Genomic DNA, 15,530 nt, shown 5'->3' with positions numbered 1-15,530 from the left:
CCTCGAAACGAACATCCTCCCCCGCCAACTTCAAGTCACTGCGCGTGCGCTGTACAACATTGGTCGGTGCGGTCACAGCTTCGCGTTACGGCTGCGCATTCTCGAAATTTACAGCAGATCGAAGAACCACCTCTTTCCCACATCCGGCCTCGATTGCCTGCCCTCAACTCGCTCCCTTATTCTCAACTTCTTCCTGACCCGCAACAGCTCCAGCCGAGCTGCCAGATACTAACAACGTCTTGTCCCCCCTTCTCGACAACTCGCCACCACTCAAAGATTGGGCACCGCACTGCACTTCGTTTGAGAATTCTTTGGCCTTTCCTTCAAACGACATCACTTAACCGACAGTCTACACGATGGCTGATTCAGAAACTATCGCGAACTTCGCGAGCATCACGGGGGCGAACGACACGGCTGCCAGGCGCATGCTAGAGTTGTGCGGCGGTGATATCGAGCAAGCCGTCCAGCTCTGGTTTACCGACGAAGAGCTCCAGCGCACGCTTTCCAACCCCGCGACAGAGGCGGCTCCCACTGCCGCTTCTCGATCCGCTGGCGCCTCTCGCTCGTCGAGCAGGCCCAACCGCCCCAACGTCGGTCGTGAAGACGCTGCCGGTGTTATTCACATCGACTCGGACGACGATGATATTCAGATGACGGAAGATGACGACTTGGGACAATTCGACGACTCGGACGATGAGACGACGAGGGCAGCCAATATTGCCCAGAGGGCACAGGAAGAGGAGGATGCCGCCATGGCAAAGCGACTACAAGAAGAGATGTACGGTGGTGGCGGTGGTGGAGGATCCAGAGCTGGAGGCCCAATGGGCGAGGACGATGTTCGTGCTCCCATGTCTCGAACGACAGAGACTCTCGTTGCTCCAGGAGGTTTTGGCGGAGACGACGATGAGATGATGTTTGAGCATTTCCGGCAGGAACAGGCAAGGGCGAGGCAAGCTCGGGGTAAGTTATTTACAAAGTTCCAAGCCACTGATTCCATGTATTTGTTAACACTCTCTTCCAGCTGGGCGACCCGGTAACCCGTTCGCGCAGCCTACTGTTTGGGATCAGCCTCCCGATCCCGCCCCCGGTGCCGCTGCCGGCGGTGTGGTCTCGCCTCCTACGGGAGCTGCTGCAACGCGGGCTGGCCGTCTGGCAGAGCTTTTCCGCCCCCCGTACGAGTTGATGGCACATCTTACCTGGGACGAGGCGCGTGACGAGGGCAAGGAGGAGAAGAAGTGGATTATGGTTAATCTCCAGGATATGGCTGATTTCAACTGCCAAGCCCTCAACCGCGACATTTGGAAGGATGGGCCGATTAAGGAGCTTGTTAAGCACAACTTCATATTTCTGCAGTACGACAAGGCCGACCGCTCGGCCGAGCAGTACATCTCCTTTTACCTCCCGAACCAGACACACGAAAACCCCCAGAACTACCCTCACGTCTCGATTATCGATCCCCGCACAGGCGAGCAGGTCAAGGTGTGGAGCGGCATTCCGTTCCCCAAGCCGCTCGAGTTCCACGCCCAGTTGGCCGAGTTCCTCGATAGGTATAGCTTGGAGGCCCACGCTAAGAACCCTGTCCTCAAGGCGAAGCAGCCCAAGCAGGTGGTGGATGTGGACAGGATGACGGAGGAGGAGATGCTCGAGATGGCACTCCGCAACAGTCTTGAGAACGGAGGCGATAGCAGCTCTTCGGCGCCCAAGGTCCACGACCCCGATGCCCTTACCAGGCCGACAGACTCGGCCAAGGGCCAGGAGCGAGCCGACGAAGAGCCTGCCCAAGCGGCACCCGAGCCCGAGCCCGAGGCTCCCGCCGCAGAGGAATCTATTTTCGCCCAAATCGCCTCGGACCGACCGCATGTCGAACCCCCTGTTGACCCTGCCACCGTGACGAGAGTGCAGATCCGCAACCCCCCACAGCGCATCGTTCGCCGGTTCAGACTTGACGAACCCGTGCGCCGTATGTACGAGTGGCTCAAGGCCGAGCCCCTGGAGGGCAAGGTGGGACTCGAGTTTGAGCTCAAGTCGATGCCTGAAGGTGCCAACCTGCTTGACGTTATTGATCAGACGATTAAGGAGGCTGGCCTGGCGAATGGTACTGTCATGGTGGAGTTCATTGAGGATTAGGATGACCAAGGGTCTATCTACGAGCTCATAGAGGATATGGATGGACTTGATGGGTGGCTGGATGACTAACTAGAGAAGGGCATTCATTTCTAGAACGGGTGTTATTATACCTTTTGACAATTGTCAGTACAAAGACAAGGAAGGATATATCGTTTGTTTTACGGCACGCACAGCCCGGAATTGGCGTCACAAGGCGGAGGAATTCTTACAGGTAACTCTACTATGGAAGAAATCGAGAAAGACGTTTGTCTCGCAGCGGAAGAGGACAGAGAGGACAGAAGGAAACAAGGCGTATCATGGGTCATAATATCAGCTTTCCGTTAATTTTCTTGCTCGCTTTGATTCCCCCCCTCTTCCTGTATCTTTTACACAAAACTCTAGGCACGGTAAATGCACAACGATAGGTGACAAAACTACTCGTGCTCCTTGTCTGAATAATCCTCCACCGTTACCAAAGTTGGTTAGTTACTAGTCATCTGGCATATGCCGTGATGGCTGCTTCGGAGTGGTGATGAGGATTGCTTTATGTGGTTGTGACCGTTTTACCGTACCCTACAAAAATACACGCGGGTAGGTAAGGTGGAAGCTGCAACTTCGAGTCTGCAACTGTCACTGCTGCAGGGTACCCTCTGATAATCCAGTTGCTGGTGCATGCACATCGTTGACCCCCGCAATGTTTACCTAAATATAACCCTCATGTTATGGCCTACAACAAAGAGAAAAGAAAGCTCGGGAAGATTCAGGTATCATTGTCCATATCGAAAGTAGGTGATCTCAGCTTATACTTCCTAGATCTTCACGATCTAAAAGTCACAAGCTGCGGCGCTAATTTGAGCAGCAGCGGCAGCTACATTTCAAGAGGGAAACCCGACATGCCTGCCCCACAAATGAGACCCCGCTCCTCAGTGAGCTAAGTGCTAACCCAGATTCCCAGATATTGCTTGTTTTGTATCTGGCTGCCCTTCCTCCTCACCTTCCTTCCTGGTTTCTATGTGTATATCCAACACTACCTTAAGATGTTTCGCGCGCTCCTGATCGTCTACTTAGCCAATTGGCGACTGAGAGGAATGCTGAGTCTGTGAGTAGTATGGAAAGAAAATCGAGAATGGGAATTACCTTCCAGGTTGTTGCGGATTGCTGATTCGTGAGCTAGAGGTACCGCATTCCTTTCAGCACAGCACTTACAAGTATAGCGCGCTACAGGTACCTGCTGGTAAAACGGGCACTGCAGCGCTGGACACAGTGCGCGTTGTGGGGAACGATGGAGCCGGGGCTGGGGTCCCGCCATTTCTTAGGCAACTTTCCTCCGGGTCCCCTGCCAACCACCGACCTGCCTCCAACTCCAAGGAAGGTAAACATCGGACAACGACCACCTTCATTCCAAGTCCACCACCAATTCCTTCGCTCGTTCTGATCAACCTTTCCCTCCTCGCCTTTTGCGCTTGCACCTTTCCAACCTCCGAATTCTTCCCCTTCCAACAACAACCGACTCCCGCAAGTACCTTGGTCCCCAGACTTAGCTTCGCGACAGCTCGTCTCGTCCTTGGAATTGTGCGGTCAGCGGGGCTGACCTAGTCCCGCCAACTGTTCCCGTCGAGCTTCCCCTTGCTCCTGTCCCCGACCCGGCTGCACATTGGTCTACAGATCAGAGAGCATCACAGCTGGCCACCCTTTGCTCCCGTCGCCCTTGATCGCCCTCTTCCTGGTAGCCTTACGCCGTGTCGGTGCTTCTCGTCGCGCATCTTGCCCACTAGACTACCACAACAATACTTTGCGACCCTCGAAGCGAAATCCCACGAGGAGATCCGACCCAATTGGCGCACTGTCGTTGACCAACCCATGCGACCCTCGTCCAGCCGCACCACCACGAGCACCACCACCACCGACTAAACAGAGCCACCTCTCTTCCTTCCCACGCGCGATTCGAGTTACCCGACGTCATGGCCGACCGCGAATATGACGAGCACGAGGGATCCGTGGACCCCGAACTCCTATACACCAAGGAATTTTGTATAGGTTGGTTCACCCACCGAGCGTCCCAACATGTCCGCTCATAAATAGCCCTCGGCGCCATGATGGTTCAAGCGGCGGTTTGCTGACCAGTAGACCGTATTTTCTTGCAGGTGGTGGAAGTTTTGGCAAGGTCTACAAAGGGTACCGTACCTACTGTCCCACGTCTTTTCATGTTCTGGCAGAGTCACGGACTGACATATCTACTTCAAATTCACAGTGTCGACAAACGAAGCGGCCAGGCCGTAGCCATCAAGGTTATCGATATCGAAAGCGCCGAAGACGAAGTAGAAGACATCATCCAGGAGATCGCCATCCTTTCCGAGCTACAGTCGCCCTACGTCACTAAATACTACGGTTCATATGCCAAGGGCGCCGAGCTATGGATTGTCATGGAGTTCTGCTCGGGCGGTAGCTGTGCCGATTTGATGAAGCCGGGCCTGATTGGGGAAGACTATATCGCCATCATCGTCCGCGAACTGCTGCTGGGGCTGGACTACTTGCATCAGGACAAGAAGCTACACCGAGATATCAAAGGTAGGGATGTCACCTAGGGCACGTAGCTGAAAAGTTGCTGACTTGTAGTAGCTGCCAACATTCTCCTTGCTGCCAATGGCCAGGTCAAGCTCGCCGATTTCGGTGTTTCCGGTCAGCTATCGGCGACCATGACCAAGAAGAACACATTTGTCGGCACCCCGTTCTGGATGGCTCCCGAGGTCATTAAGCAAAGCGGCTACGATCACAAGGCTGATATTTGGTCTTTGGGTATCACGGCCCTTGAGCTCGCCAAGGGAGAGCCACCTTACGCCGACATCCATCCCATGAAGGTGCTATTCCTGATTCCCAAGAATCCGCCTCCACGCCTGGAGGGAAACTTCAGCAAGGGGTTCAAGGAGTTCATCGAGCTGTGCTTGCAGCGTGACCCCAAGGAAAGGCCAACGGCAAGAGAACTTCTCAAGCATCCGTTTATCAGACGGGCAAAGAAGACCAGCTATCTGACGGAGCTCATCGAACGATACAACCGGTGGGCAGCTACGCACAAGCAGGATGACGAAGAGTACAATGAGCCGGAGCAAAACCATTATGTTGAGCAACGGAAGCACATCAACGAGGACATGTGGGACTTTGGCACAGTCCGGCTGGTTAGTGACCGCGGCGGTGTGGTCCACAGGCCCGGCATGTTGAACGTCATGGACGAGTCGACACTCAACGCGAGGTCCGGCAGAGCGAACGAGATCGCGGATAACCGGGAAGACTGGAGGAGGGAATCTAACCAAGCTACATCCAAGCTTGCGGTTGACACCAGTGGACAAGGGACCGCGAGGCAAGCATCACCTGCGAGGAAACCTGTAACAACACCAAGCCTAGCGATGCCGCCCCCGACCAGAGTCTCTGTGCCTAGTTCACCTGTTAAGCAGCAGATACAGCAACTAGAGCAACAGTCCCAGAAATCGAGGGAAACCCCGACGCCTCGGACGTCACTAGCCAGACCGGTGTCGCATGTGCCATTAGGCAGTTCTCCGGATTATGATCGTGTGCTTCAGGAACAGTTACGACGGGATATTGGGGGTATGAACCTCGGACCGGCTATACAGAACAGCACACAGCAACAATCAGCACTGTCGCCACCGCAGTATAACCAACAACCTTCGTCATCGTCTTCAAGAACCTCGGCTGGACCTATGAAGCTGTCTGAGATACCCCCATTCAGAGGAGGACAGCAGCCACAGCAACAGCCCCTCCAGAAACTCACGAACCAGCAAATAAATCAGCAAGCACCAAGCACGAACAAACCTTTCCAACAGCAGCAGCAGCAGCAAGCCCCCCTCTACCACCAACCTTCACGTGAATCACTTTACCGGCAACAGCAGCAACAACCACCACCACCGCAGCAACAGCGTCAGCTAAATCATCAAGCTTCGCGCGAGCAAGTGTACCAACAGCATCAGAGACAACAGTCACAACCTTCGATGCTCTATCACCAGCCCTCGCGCGAGTCATTGTATCAACAACAACAACAACAACAACAACAACAACAACAACAACAACAACAACAACAACAACAACAACAACAACAACAACAACAACAGCAGCAGCAGCAGCAACAGCAGCAACAGCAGCAACAACAGCATCAGCAACTACAGCATCAGCGACGAAATTCACAGCATCAGCAGCAGCCTTCCTCTGGACAGTATCAACCTAACAGGTCAAGCTACCACCAGAGTCAGGGTCTAAGTCCCCTAACATCGAAGGAGTTGCCACGCTCCTCACCATCAGGAAGCCGCATAGTCTCCACCTCATCCAATTACGGCGGACTAAGCACACCGTCCTCGTCATCAACATCACTTGCAGCGTTCCCTTCGCCCGATCCACCCAGTCCCAGCGGCGAGTTAGACGCCCTCAACGACGTGATTTTCCCTGCACTAGAGGAGGCGCTCAAACGTCGCCAGATAATGCTGCAGCAGACGTACCGACCCGAACCAGGATACGCTCCTTCTCCGCCAACGCCCAAGCAGCAGCGCGCTGAAGCGGCTAACGAGAAGATACGCAAGTTGGTGTATAAGCTGGCGCATGTGTGCAAGGAAATTGATCACTATGATAAGGCGGAGCCGGTGGGGATGGGCAAGGATGTGGGAGGGTTCCTGGAGGGACTGTTGGAAGAGATACTGGTGAGGGTTGAGCCGCTTGATGTTTTGGGGCCGGAGGATGGTGGGCGTGGTGGTTAGTTAGAGGACTTGCATATTGGGTTAAAGGGGGACACCGGGGTTGCGCACGGCATGTGTCTCGAACGTGTGGGCATGTTCCTGGAGTGGGAATAGAACTTAATGTACGAACGACGAGCGTGGACGATTCAACGATACTATGATGTGTTATGATTCAGCATGGACATGGACTGGGATTAAAGAAGAACCCGTAAAACCAAGGGTTTGGTTGTTCCAAGCCTTGTTACCTACTGTTTACCTTACGAAATAGCATCTGTTACTATAGGTGTTTTGAATAGAGTACAGTACCTTTACTATATCTGGGAATGAAACAAGGAACATGATTCTCAGCATGCCCTGTCTCAAAGATTAGGGCTCTTTTGCCGGTCCAGCCTGGTCTGGGATATCGGAAAACCCATGACAGACATTGTGATATACAGGGTCCCTTCCCTTAGCACGAAGTCAATCGGGCTGAAGTCTTGTAGTTCTACAATACACTCAACACGTGGATGGGGTTATCCGGTCTCATGTTGGTTTTACATACCTCCCATCTCCATTGTCGTGTACCTACTGTCCTCTTGTCTTAAGGTATTTTTCGGGACCGGATCCAATTTTAGTGCTTTGTATTTTCCAATGATCACATAAAGTCATGAAGTGTTCATATTACCATGTTTGAGTAGCTTGCTCAACTTCACTCAAGTTATCAGCTTGACCAGCTTGGTACACTTTTTGCCTAAGCCAGTTTGGCATTCAGTGACCATCGGATGTTGAACTGTTGCAATATCGTTGGTGCCCTATCATGACAAGATATCCGCATATGAGCTTGTGAATGGCCATCTCTGTGTCCCGACCAAATATCAACCAGCCGCCGCGGTTATCCAGTAGTTCTGAACGTGATACTTGGGCCGGGTTGACAGGTACTCAGTGTGTGAGCATTTTCGATCCACTCATATAATGCCACCGGGGATTTTTTTATTTTTTTTGACGTGTTGGTTACACACATGATTTCGGTTGAAGGGTCGCATCAGCTGCCACAAACGTACTACCCCTTGGTAGGTAGGTAGGTACCCTTACACTGTCACTCGTCCACCGTGAACTTCGCGGATCGATGGTGCCCCTGTGTGATTTGAAGATAATGGAAGTCGGTGCTACAGGTAGAACAGAATGCGGATCCAGTTCCGGTGATGGACATCTGTGGACAAATAAGGCGCGTCTAGCCATGGGTAGGTACCTAGAGGAATACTAAAACTGAGCAAATGGTAAGGTATGATTACCTCTGGTTTTCTCATTCAATATCTAAGATGAGGATTGTATTCCCAGATGTTAACGTTACTCGAACCTCCTCGATCCAACTATTCATTCCCAACCCCATTTTACCAACAAACCAACCATCCATTAACCAAACCACCTCACGTCAGGTCGTATAAAACCGAAACGTGACCTCCCAGTCCACCAAAATAACGTTAACACCACGACACTGCCCAGAGGACTGACTGTTGGCTCCTTTTCACTACGGGATACGAGATTTGTTAGTTACAAGTTCCGGTTTGTTACTTGTCCCTGCCACAATCTCACTTGCTGTCAGCACTGCCTTCCACGATCGTACTTGCCTACGGTATCCTATATCGGCCCACTTATGATATCACGCTGTTTATGGCACACATCCGTACCTCTGCCGTGTTTTGCCGTCTTCCATCTCCTTTATTGCATATTGGGATCAAGCTGATATTTGTGAGAACTAAATGGAGAATAGGGAATACGATACTACACACGAAGAAAGAATCAGTCCCAAGAGACCGGGTTAGATTTTAGTGGCATACGAACTAACCGACCGACTGGACAATCAAGACGGATGATGGAATAATGCCGGCTATATAACTTCCTCGCGACTCCCTTGCTTCCTGGATTCCAAAAGGTTCTCGAGTACTACAAGCACAAGCAACACTTACCTGCCTACTCAATATTTTTCCCCATTTTTGCCAACTTCAACATCAACACCACCAAGCCTTCCATCAAAGTGGAATCCACCAACAGCCCAACCCACCTTCCAAAATGAAGACATCAACCGCCCTCATCAACGTCCTCCCTCTCCTCCTCAGTTCAGCAACCGCCTCCCCCGTCCCTGTTCCAGCACCAGCAGGACCTGTGATCTCCCTCCAACAATCCCCCAACTCCACCCACGTCCTCTCCGCCACCTTCCTCACCGACGACCTGCCAACAGGCTGCACCAACACCTCCCTGCACGATATGCACTGGACCGTGTCCGACTTCCACTACTCTTCTTCCCTCACGTACACCACGCCCTCGCACCGCGTCAACGGCGCCACGGTCAAATTCAACCTCACCAGCAACGCGCTACCGGAGCTGAACGTGTACTGCGTTGCGTATAGCACGGATTACATGGATCCGTTCTATGGGCAGCGGGTGTATGATTGCTCGACTGTGATCAACTCGACAAGTGGCGGAGAGGTGAAGGAAGGGTTCAAGACGCAGTTTCGGTATTGGAAGTCGATTCAGGCGGTGGAGGTGAGGCAGAGGTGGGAGTGTGATGATTTGGCTGAGGGGCCAGGGAATATGCCGGGGAATATGTGAGTTCTTCAACCTATCTCTGCTTCGCTCTTTGTGGAGGTTTTAGCGTGGGATCAGTACTAGAGCGTCAGCTAACACCAATGAATCCGTAGGGCCGTCTTCTCCGCCAACGGCACTTCTGCCAACCAGACGCCCAACTGCACCTTCGAGGAGCACCAGACGCCTCCAGCCGAGTGGAAGAATGGCATGAACTACTACTGGAACATCCAGAATTGCGATCTGCCTGAGTTCTCATTTGTGCCGTCTGAGCTTCAGGTGTTTGCGTAAGGAAAGAACAAGGACGCCGCCGATACGGAGATGATGATAACGGCAACGGCAACGGCGTTAATGACGGAGACGGGACGGATGCGGAAGCGGGAACGGGCAGTTGCAGACTGTCGGGTGCCGACGCATAGCGGATGACAAGTCTGCTCGATGTTACGGATGGTGGGTGATGAACGTTTGGGGGCCAAAATCTGGAGGCATTTGCTGCGAGCTTGATGATAGTAGTAATGGTAATATGGAATTTGACTCAGCCATGGATGTCAGCGTCTGACATGCGGCTTTCGTCCTCGTGCGAAAACCTCGATATGGTATCTGAGAGGACGTTGAATGCAGTGATGGTGTTGGTGTCGTGCCGTGTTCATTTACTTGCGAGCCATAACGCGGTGTTGGGTGATGACAACCTCGTGTGGATGCCAGAACTTCGTCAAGAAGCTATCGTGGGTGCCGACAGAGCATTGCTGACAGCCAATCATAATCATGCCTTGGGGAGACCAGCAAAAGGCCATGCGAGGAAAAGGCGGGGTTGACCGTTGGGCGGAACTGCATGCAATGTGGCAGTGTTTGTAGGTTGCCTTCGTGGCTTCGCCGCAGATCAGATTGATCCATTGCCTTTCGGACCCTTTATCCGACCGTTGTTCCTGCTTTTTGCGCCTTCGTGGTTTCGACCGACTCACTTTTGTAGGAAGAAAGTCATCTCACCCTCGCCGGAAGTCATCCATCACTCCTACTTCCCGCAGGAACAATAGCCACATTTCAGGAAAACATCAGACAACATGACGAACCTCAAGGCAGCCACAGAGCCGTAAGTGACAGCAATTTTGGACAGCAGGGCACCAAGGAATCATCAGGACAAACCAGAATCTTCGGCTAACCTACCTGTGTCAAGGCCCCTTACTACCCGCCTTCCATCGCCCAAAACATCACCGATGGCATCCTCTCCAAAACCTCGCACCTCCAAATCGAGCTTGCCAAGCTCAGGAGGACGCTCGGACACGAAGTCATCGTCGAAGCCGACTGGCAGCGTATCCTGGACGAATATGGCGAACAAGAAGAGCCCTCAAATGGAATCGTCGGACTGGCCGCCCATATCCTGCTTCAATGGAGCAGTGAGTTGCGCGTAATACTTGGTCGCTCCGGAATAGATGACTGGTTGACCAGCCTTCTTGATTGCGTGGTCGAAGCCGGGGGCAAGCTGAGGGTCATGTTGGACCTGTGGGAGGACATTCAACTGGGTACCACTTGGTCCGAAGAAAGAAAAGGGTTCTTTGTGCACTTGCCCAAGCACTACTTATTTGCGAAGAAGGCGTACTTTAGTGGGAATAACTCGGTTCGCGAGGGGTTCAGGAAGGGGCTTCTGTCGTGCAACTTCCAGGCAACGGAAGAAGGAAAGAAGAAGAACTTGAACCCCGAGCCGGAAAAGGGAGCGGGAACGGCCAAGGAGTTGGAGTTGGGGTTGGCGCAGCTTGGTGTCAGGGACGAGAACTCGGTAGGAGAAGGGCCAAGCGCTCCGGCCGCCGCTTGTGATGCAACGACCGCCGCAACGTCGAAGACGACCACAACCGCAACCTCGTCCTCTACCGAGCCAACCCCAACCCCCTTCCCAACGGTCGACTCCCTTCCGTCGCTGGTCGAACTCTGCTCAAAGCCGCCCTACCATCTCACCATCCAGGAACATCCAAGTTGTATCATCATCTTTGGTAGCCACGGCCGCTCGATCAAACTCATTGATCTGTATATCAGCAAATGGACTCCCGATGTTGTCATGAACAGTGCAGATACGCCACCGACTGGTATTCCTCCCGCGGTGGACGGCATACTCCATGACGTCATGAGTGAGCTAACAATCGACAAAAGCATGCATGTAAAGGGGTCAAGGAGGCCGTTGTCAATGACGATGCCGATGGTGTTGGCTATCGTGGAGGGAACGCTGGGCTACAGGGTCGTGTGGCAGGGACGCGGAGAGTATCGGTTGAGGAGAGATGCGCCGTTTGTGTAAGAGTGAGGTGTTGTCGGGTGACTGGGGATGGTCCTGGTGAGCCGTCATCAATCGGGTTTATTGGACATAATGTTGATAAGACTCGTTGAAGGTGACGGTGATGTTGTCGGTGGTGGTAAACAAAGCCCCTGAGACAGGACCCTGGGATCCCGAGAGCCTCATTGCGGATCGCGACTCCGAAGTGGTGGACCCTGCCATGGTCGATCAATGGACATGGAGCTTATTTGCAGCGACGAAGGAGCATGGATAGGTGAGAGGCTCATTTTGTTCGGTTTGTGCGGAAGTTGCGATTATAAGTAAAGTCGACCCCAACCCATGTTGTTGTTTGATGAGTGTCGTGTATACGGTCTGAGTCGTTGACGCGAGAAAGGTGCGAGAAGGTGATGTCGGAGATATCGTGGGGTTTGGAGCGATAGCGCCGACGGGATCCGGCCAAGGCGACAGTTCCTTTTCTCACGATAGTTTCAGTGGATACGGCAGGCGAATGAAGAAGGCGTTTATCTCTTGGCACCAACACTAGCAACTGTCAACACAGGCCATCAAGCGCAATGGGGGATTTGAATGGATAGCTTCAGATAACTCAAGCGGTGCCAGTTAGGTTTCACAGGACATGTCCTCCGTGTCCGTTCTGTAGGTAGCCTCTATTGAACCCGGGGCCGCTCCGTGCCGCGGTCGGTATGAGGAGCTGTGCCGGAGTCCACGATGCCGGCGCGACTAACACCGCCCGACAGAGCTGTCAGATGTCTGGACGACAGCGAGATGGAGCGCTAGAACACGCTGACAGCGGGCGCGTGGAAGGTGCAGAAGCCCAGAAGGACAGAGGACGTCAGAGGTGGGGCCGCCTGATCCGTGCACCCACACGGCGACCACACGCCCTGTGACGCTAAACTTGTCCAAGCCAAGCGTGTCGAATTTGTTCTTGGTTTCTCCGAATCTGGTTCCCCACCAAGGCAGGGCAGGCGTATCCCGTCCGCTCTGTGGACGATTGGAGGCCAATGGAGGGGGCCATTGGCGGGAAGCACTGGCAGCAGACATTTTGTGAAGGACCGTGAGGCATTTGCCCTGCCTGCCCTGGGCTGGGCGGCCAAATCTGTCAAATCTGCCAATTCATCCTCCAGACTTCGAACCTCAAACTCCCTTCTTTTCTCCAGTCCGAATCTTTTCCTCCCTCACCCTTCGGCCGCCGCTCCTTCAATCCCTCTCCGCTCTTGTCCTTGGTCATTGGCAACCCAGTCCTCCAAAATGCTTTCCAGAAACTCTATGGTATGTTTGCTTATGTTGCTGTCTTGGCTCCTGTGCTTCTTGCTTGCTGCAAAATCTGCCACCCGACGTCATCCCCGCTCCCAAGCACGAGAAAAATCAACAACCTTCGGATGGCGGACATATGTGGTCGCGTACATGACGCCCGCTCGTCAGACTTGCGCCGTGCCGCTACCACCGCTACATGGCATGCCAGAACACATATGCTCACGATACCTACCCTACATACGACTAACATGTGTGTCTCCCATAACAGCGCCTTGCTCGGGCCGTTGCCCAGCCCACCCCCCGCCTCGCCCGCGGCTTCGCCAGCGTCCAGGACACTCCTGCGCAGACCCTCCAGTCCGACATCTTCAAGCCCACCAAGTACGGCGGCAAGTACACCGTCACCCTTATCCCCGGTGACGGTATCGGTGCCGAGGTTGCCGAGTCCGTCAAGACCATCTTCAAGGCCGACAATGTCCCCATTACCTGGGAGCAGATTGAGATCTCCGGTGTCCAGGACAACGCCGGCCGCACCGAGGAGGCTTTCCAGCAGGCTGTTGCCTCTCTGAGGAGGAACAAGCTCGGCCTCAAGGGTATCCTCCACACCCCCATCAGCCGCTCCGGCCACCAGAGCTTCAACGTCGCCATGCGCCAGGAGCTCGACATCTACGCCTCCATCTCCCTCGTCAAGAACATCCCCGGCCTCCAGACCCGCCACAAGGACGTCGATCTCTGCATCATCCGTGAGAACACCGAGGGTGAGTACTCCGGCCTCGAGCACCAGTCCGTCGATGGCGTCGTCGAGTCTCTCAAGATCATCACCCGCGCCAAGTCCGAGCGCATCACCAAGTTCGCCTTCCAGTTCGCCCTTGCCAACCAGCGCAAGAAGGTTACCTGCATCCACAAGGCCAACATCATGAAGCTCGCCGATGGTCTCTTCCGCGGCACCTTCAACCGCCTCGCCAAGGACTTCCCCCAGCTCGAGTGCAACGACATGATCGTCGATAACGCCTCCATGCAGTGCGTCAGCAAGCCCCAGCAGTTCGACGTCATGGTCATGCCCAACCTTTACGGTGGTATTCTCTCCAACATCGCCGCTGCCCTCGTCGGTGGCCCTGGTGTCGTTCCCGGCTGCAACATGGGCCGTGATGTCGCCGTCTTCGAGCCCGGCTGCCGTCACGTCGGTCTCGATATCCAGGGCAAGGACGAGGCCAACCCTACCGCTCTTCTCCTCAGCGGTGCCATGCTCCTCCGCCACCTCGGTCTCGATGACCACGCCAACCGCATCTCCAACGCCGTCTACGACGTTATTGCCGAGGGGTAAGTTCTATTACTGTTTTCTGGTTAAAAAAACACATGCTAACCCCCTCACAGCAAGACCCGCACCCGCGATATGGGCGGCGAGGCCTCCACTCACGAGTTCACCCGCGCCATCCTCAACTCCATGGAGAAGTCTCTCTAAAGATACCCCGCAACGTAGGACAAGCCTTGGCCTGAATAGAAAAAGACCACGCCTTTAATCCGACTGCATCTGCCCTCATTTCCATCTTTCGCCTTTAATTTACACTGTATAACGGCCCAGCCGCCCCCCGGCTGGTTGGAGATACCACGACGGAGGTGATTATTCGTTCATGACCCGGACGAGTAGACTGGGAGAGAAGGGAGCATACACCACCACCTAACAACATCCCTTGTATTGTACGTAGAGTTGGCTATACGAAATCCATTTCATTTGTCTGCTATCTATGGGCGATCCTGGGGCGGGCGACAAATCGTGCAATTTCCGAGCAATCCGAAGCATTTACACAGAATATAGGAGTTTTTTGATCTTATAAAGGGGCTTCCCCATGGCCGTCTAGGTTAACATTGAATTTTGTTCACAGTCTCCATCAAGCTTCTACCGAGCGGTCCGCTTTAGCTCTTCTCTATCTCCATCGCCTGTAGGGAGTTAGGCTTAGTGGTGGTCTCTATCAAGGTTGGGCCGTTGGCAGGTGGAAACATGCTGTCACTTAAACCCCGTCAAATACGCTACCGCTAGTCAGGTCCTTTTTAGCGTTCCCGGTGTCCACCCGCGTCCGGCATGCAGCTAGTGCCAAGAGAAATAGGGCTCCCGGATCCCGTCTCCCGTCTCCCGAAACTGGAAGCAGCCCTGCGGAATCGGACTGGGTCGGACGACGTGTCTAGACTTTGGATGACACATGACAACAGATGGAGGAGTGACGAAAAAAACACCAGGCAACAGCACCACGCGATCGTATCGACGAAACAACGACATGATAAAGTGGACGAAGCTGGGGGCAGGCAAGGAAGCACACCGAGAACGATTCGTATACTTGATCCGCTGTGCCTCGGGATACCATAGATGGATTAATTGGATAAATGGGCAATGCGACTCGTTGGCTGCATCTCCCGTCCTTTTCCCCCGTGATTTGGTCAAGGTTTCTGAAAACCACCAACGTCTTAAACCCATATCCTACAGTCCCAGCCCTCCAGGCCGGAGATTGACTCAAAGGAGACAAGAACTCGACAGGATGGACGTAATGCACGATGAATCGGTATGGGGTTGCATACTGCACAGCATAGCATGGCATGACGCG

The 15,530-nt window shown here is 53.7% G+C and overlaps 4 protein-coding genes across 4 annotated transcripts; all 4 read left to right on the top strand.

Moving 5' to 3' along the window:
• Positions 1-356: 356 nt before the first annotated feature.
• On the top strand, positions 357-2,633 carry SMAC4_01455 (uncharacterized protein; the record flags this gene model as incomplete). The annotated part of the gene is made up of 2 exons (XM_003352573.2): positions 357-960; positions 1,022-2,633. 2 exons carry the CDS (start codon positions 357-359, stop codon positions 2,125-2,127), a joined length of 1,710 nt encoding a protein of 569 aa, XP_003352621.1. The 3' UTR covers positions 2,128-2,633.
• Positions 2,634-3,485: 852 nt separating this feature from the next.
• On the top strand, positions 3,486-7,163 carry SMAC4_01456 (uncharacterized protein). Its single transcript, XM_066089592.1, has 4 exons — positions 3,486-4,143; positions 4,251-4,281; positions 4,358-4,674; positions 4,726-7,163. The coding sequence occupies exons 1-4, from the start codon at positions 4,068-4,070 to the stop codon at positions 6,861-6,863; spliced, it is 2,562 nt and encodes an 853-aa protein (XP_065945775.1). The 5' UTR covers positions 3,486-4,067; the 3' UTR covers positions 6,864-7,163.
• A 942-nt stretch (positions 7,164-8,105) lies between these two features.
• SMAC4_01457 (uncharacterized protein) lies at positions 8,106-11,688 on the top strand (the record flags this gene model as incomplete). Its single annotated transcript, XM_066089593.1, has 4 exons — positions 8,106-8,367; positions 8,593-9,427; positions 9,521-9,683; positions 10,579-11,688. The coding sequence occupies exons 2-4, from the start codon at positions 8,892-8,894 to the stop codon at positions 11,686-11,688; spliced, it is 1,809 nt and encodes a 602-aa protein (XP_065945774.1). The 5' UTR covers positions 8,106-8,367; positions 8,593-8,891.
• Positions 11,689-12,786: 1,098 nt separating this feature from the next.
• On the top strand, positions 12,787-14,749 carry SMAC4_01458 (uncharacterized protein). Its single transcript, XM_003352576.2, has 3 exons — positions 12,787-12,951; positions 13,205-14,253; positions 14,308-14,749. The coding sequence occupies exons 1-3, from the start codon at positions 12,931-12,933 to the stop codon at positions 14,393-14,395; spliced, it is 1,158 nt and encodes a 385-aa protein (XP_003352624.1). The 5' UTR covers positions 12,787-12,930; the 3' UTR covers positions 14,396-14,749.
• Positions 14,750-15,530: the final 781 nt, after the last annotated feature.

Source organism: Sordaria macrospora, chromosome 1, assembly GCF_033870435.1.
Source record: "Sordaria macrospora chromosome 1, complete sequence".
Taxonomy (NCBI): Eukaryota; Fungi; Ascomycota; class Sordariomycetes; order Sordariales; family Sordariaceae; genus Sordaria; species Sordaria macrospora.
Note: the sequence above shows the minus strand (reverse complement) of the source record. Positions and strands in the feature narration are given on the sequence as shown.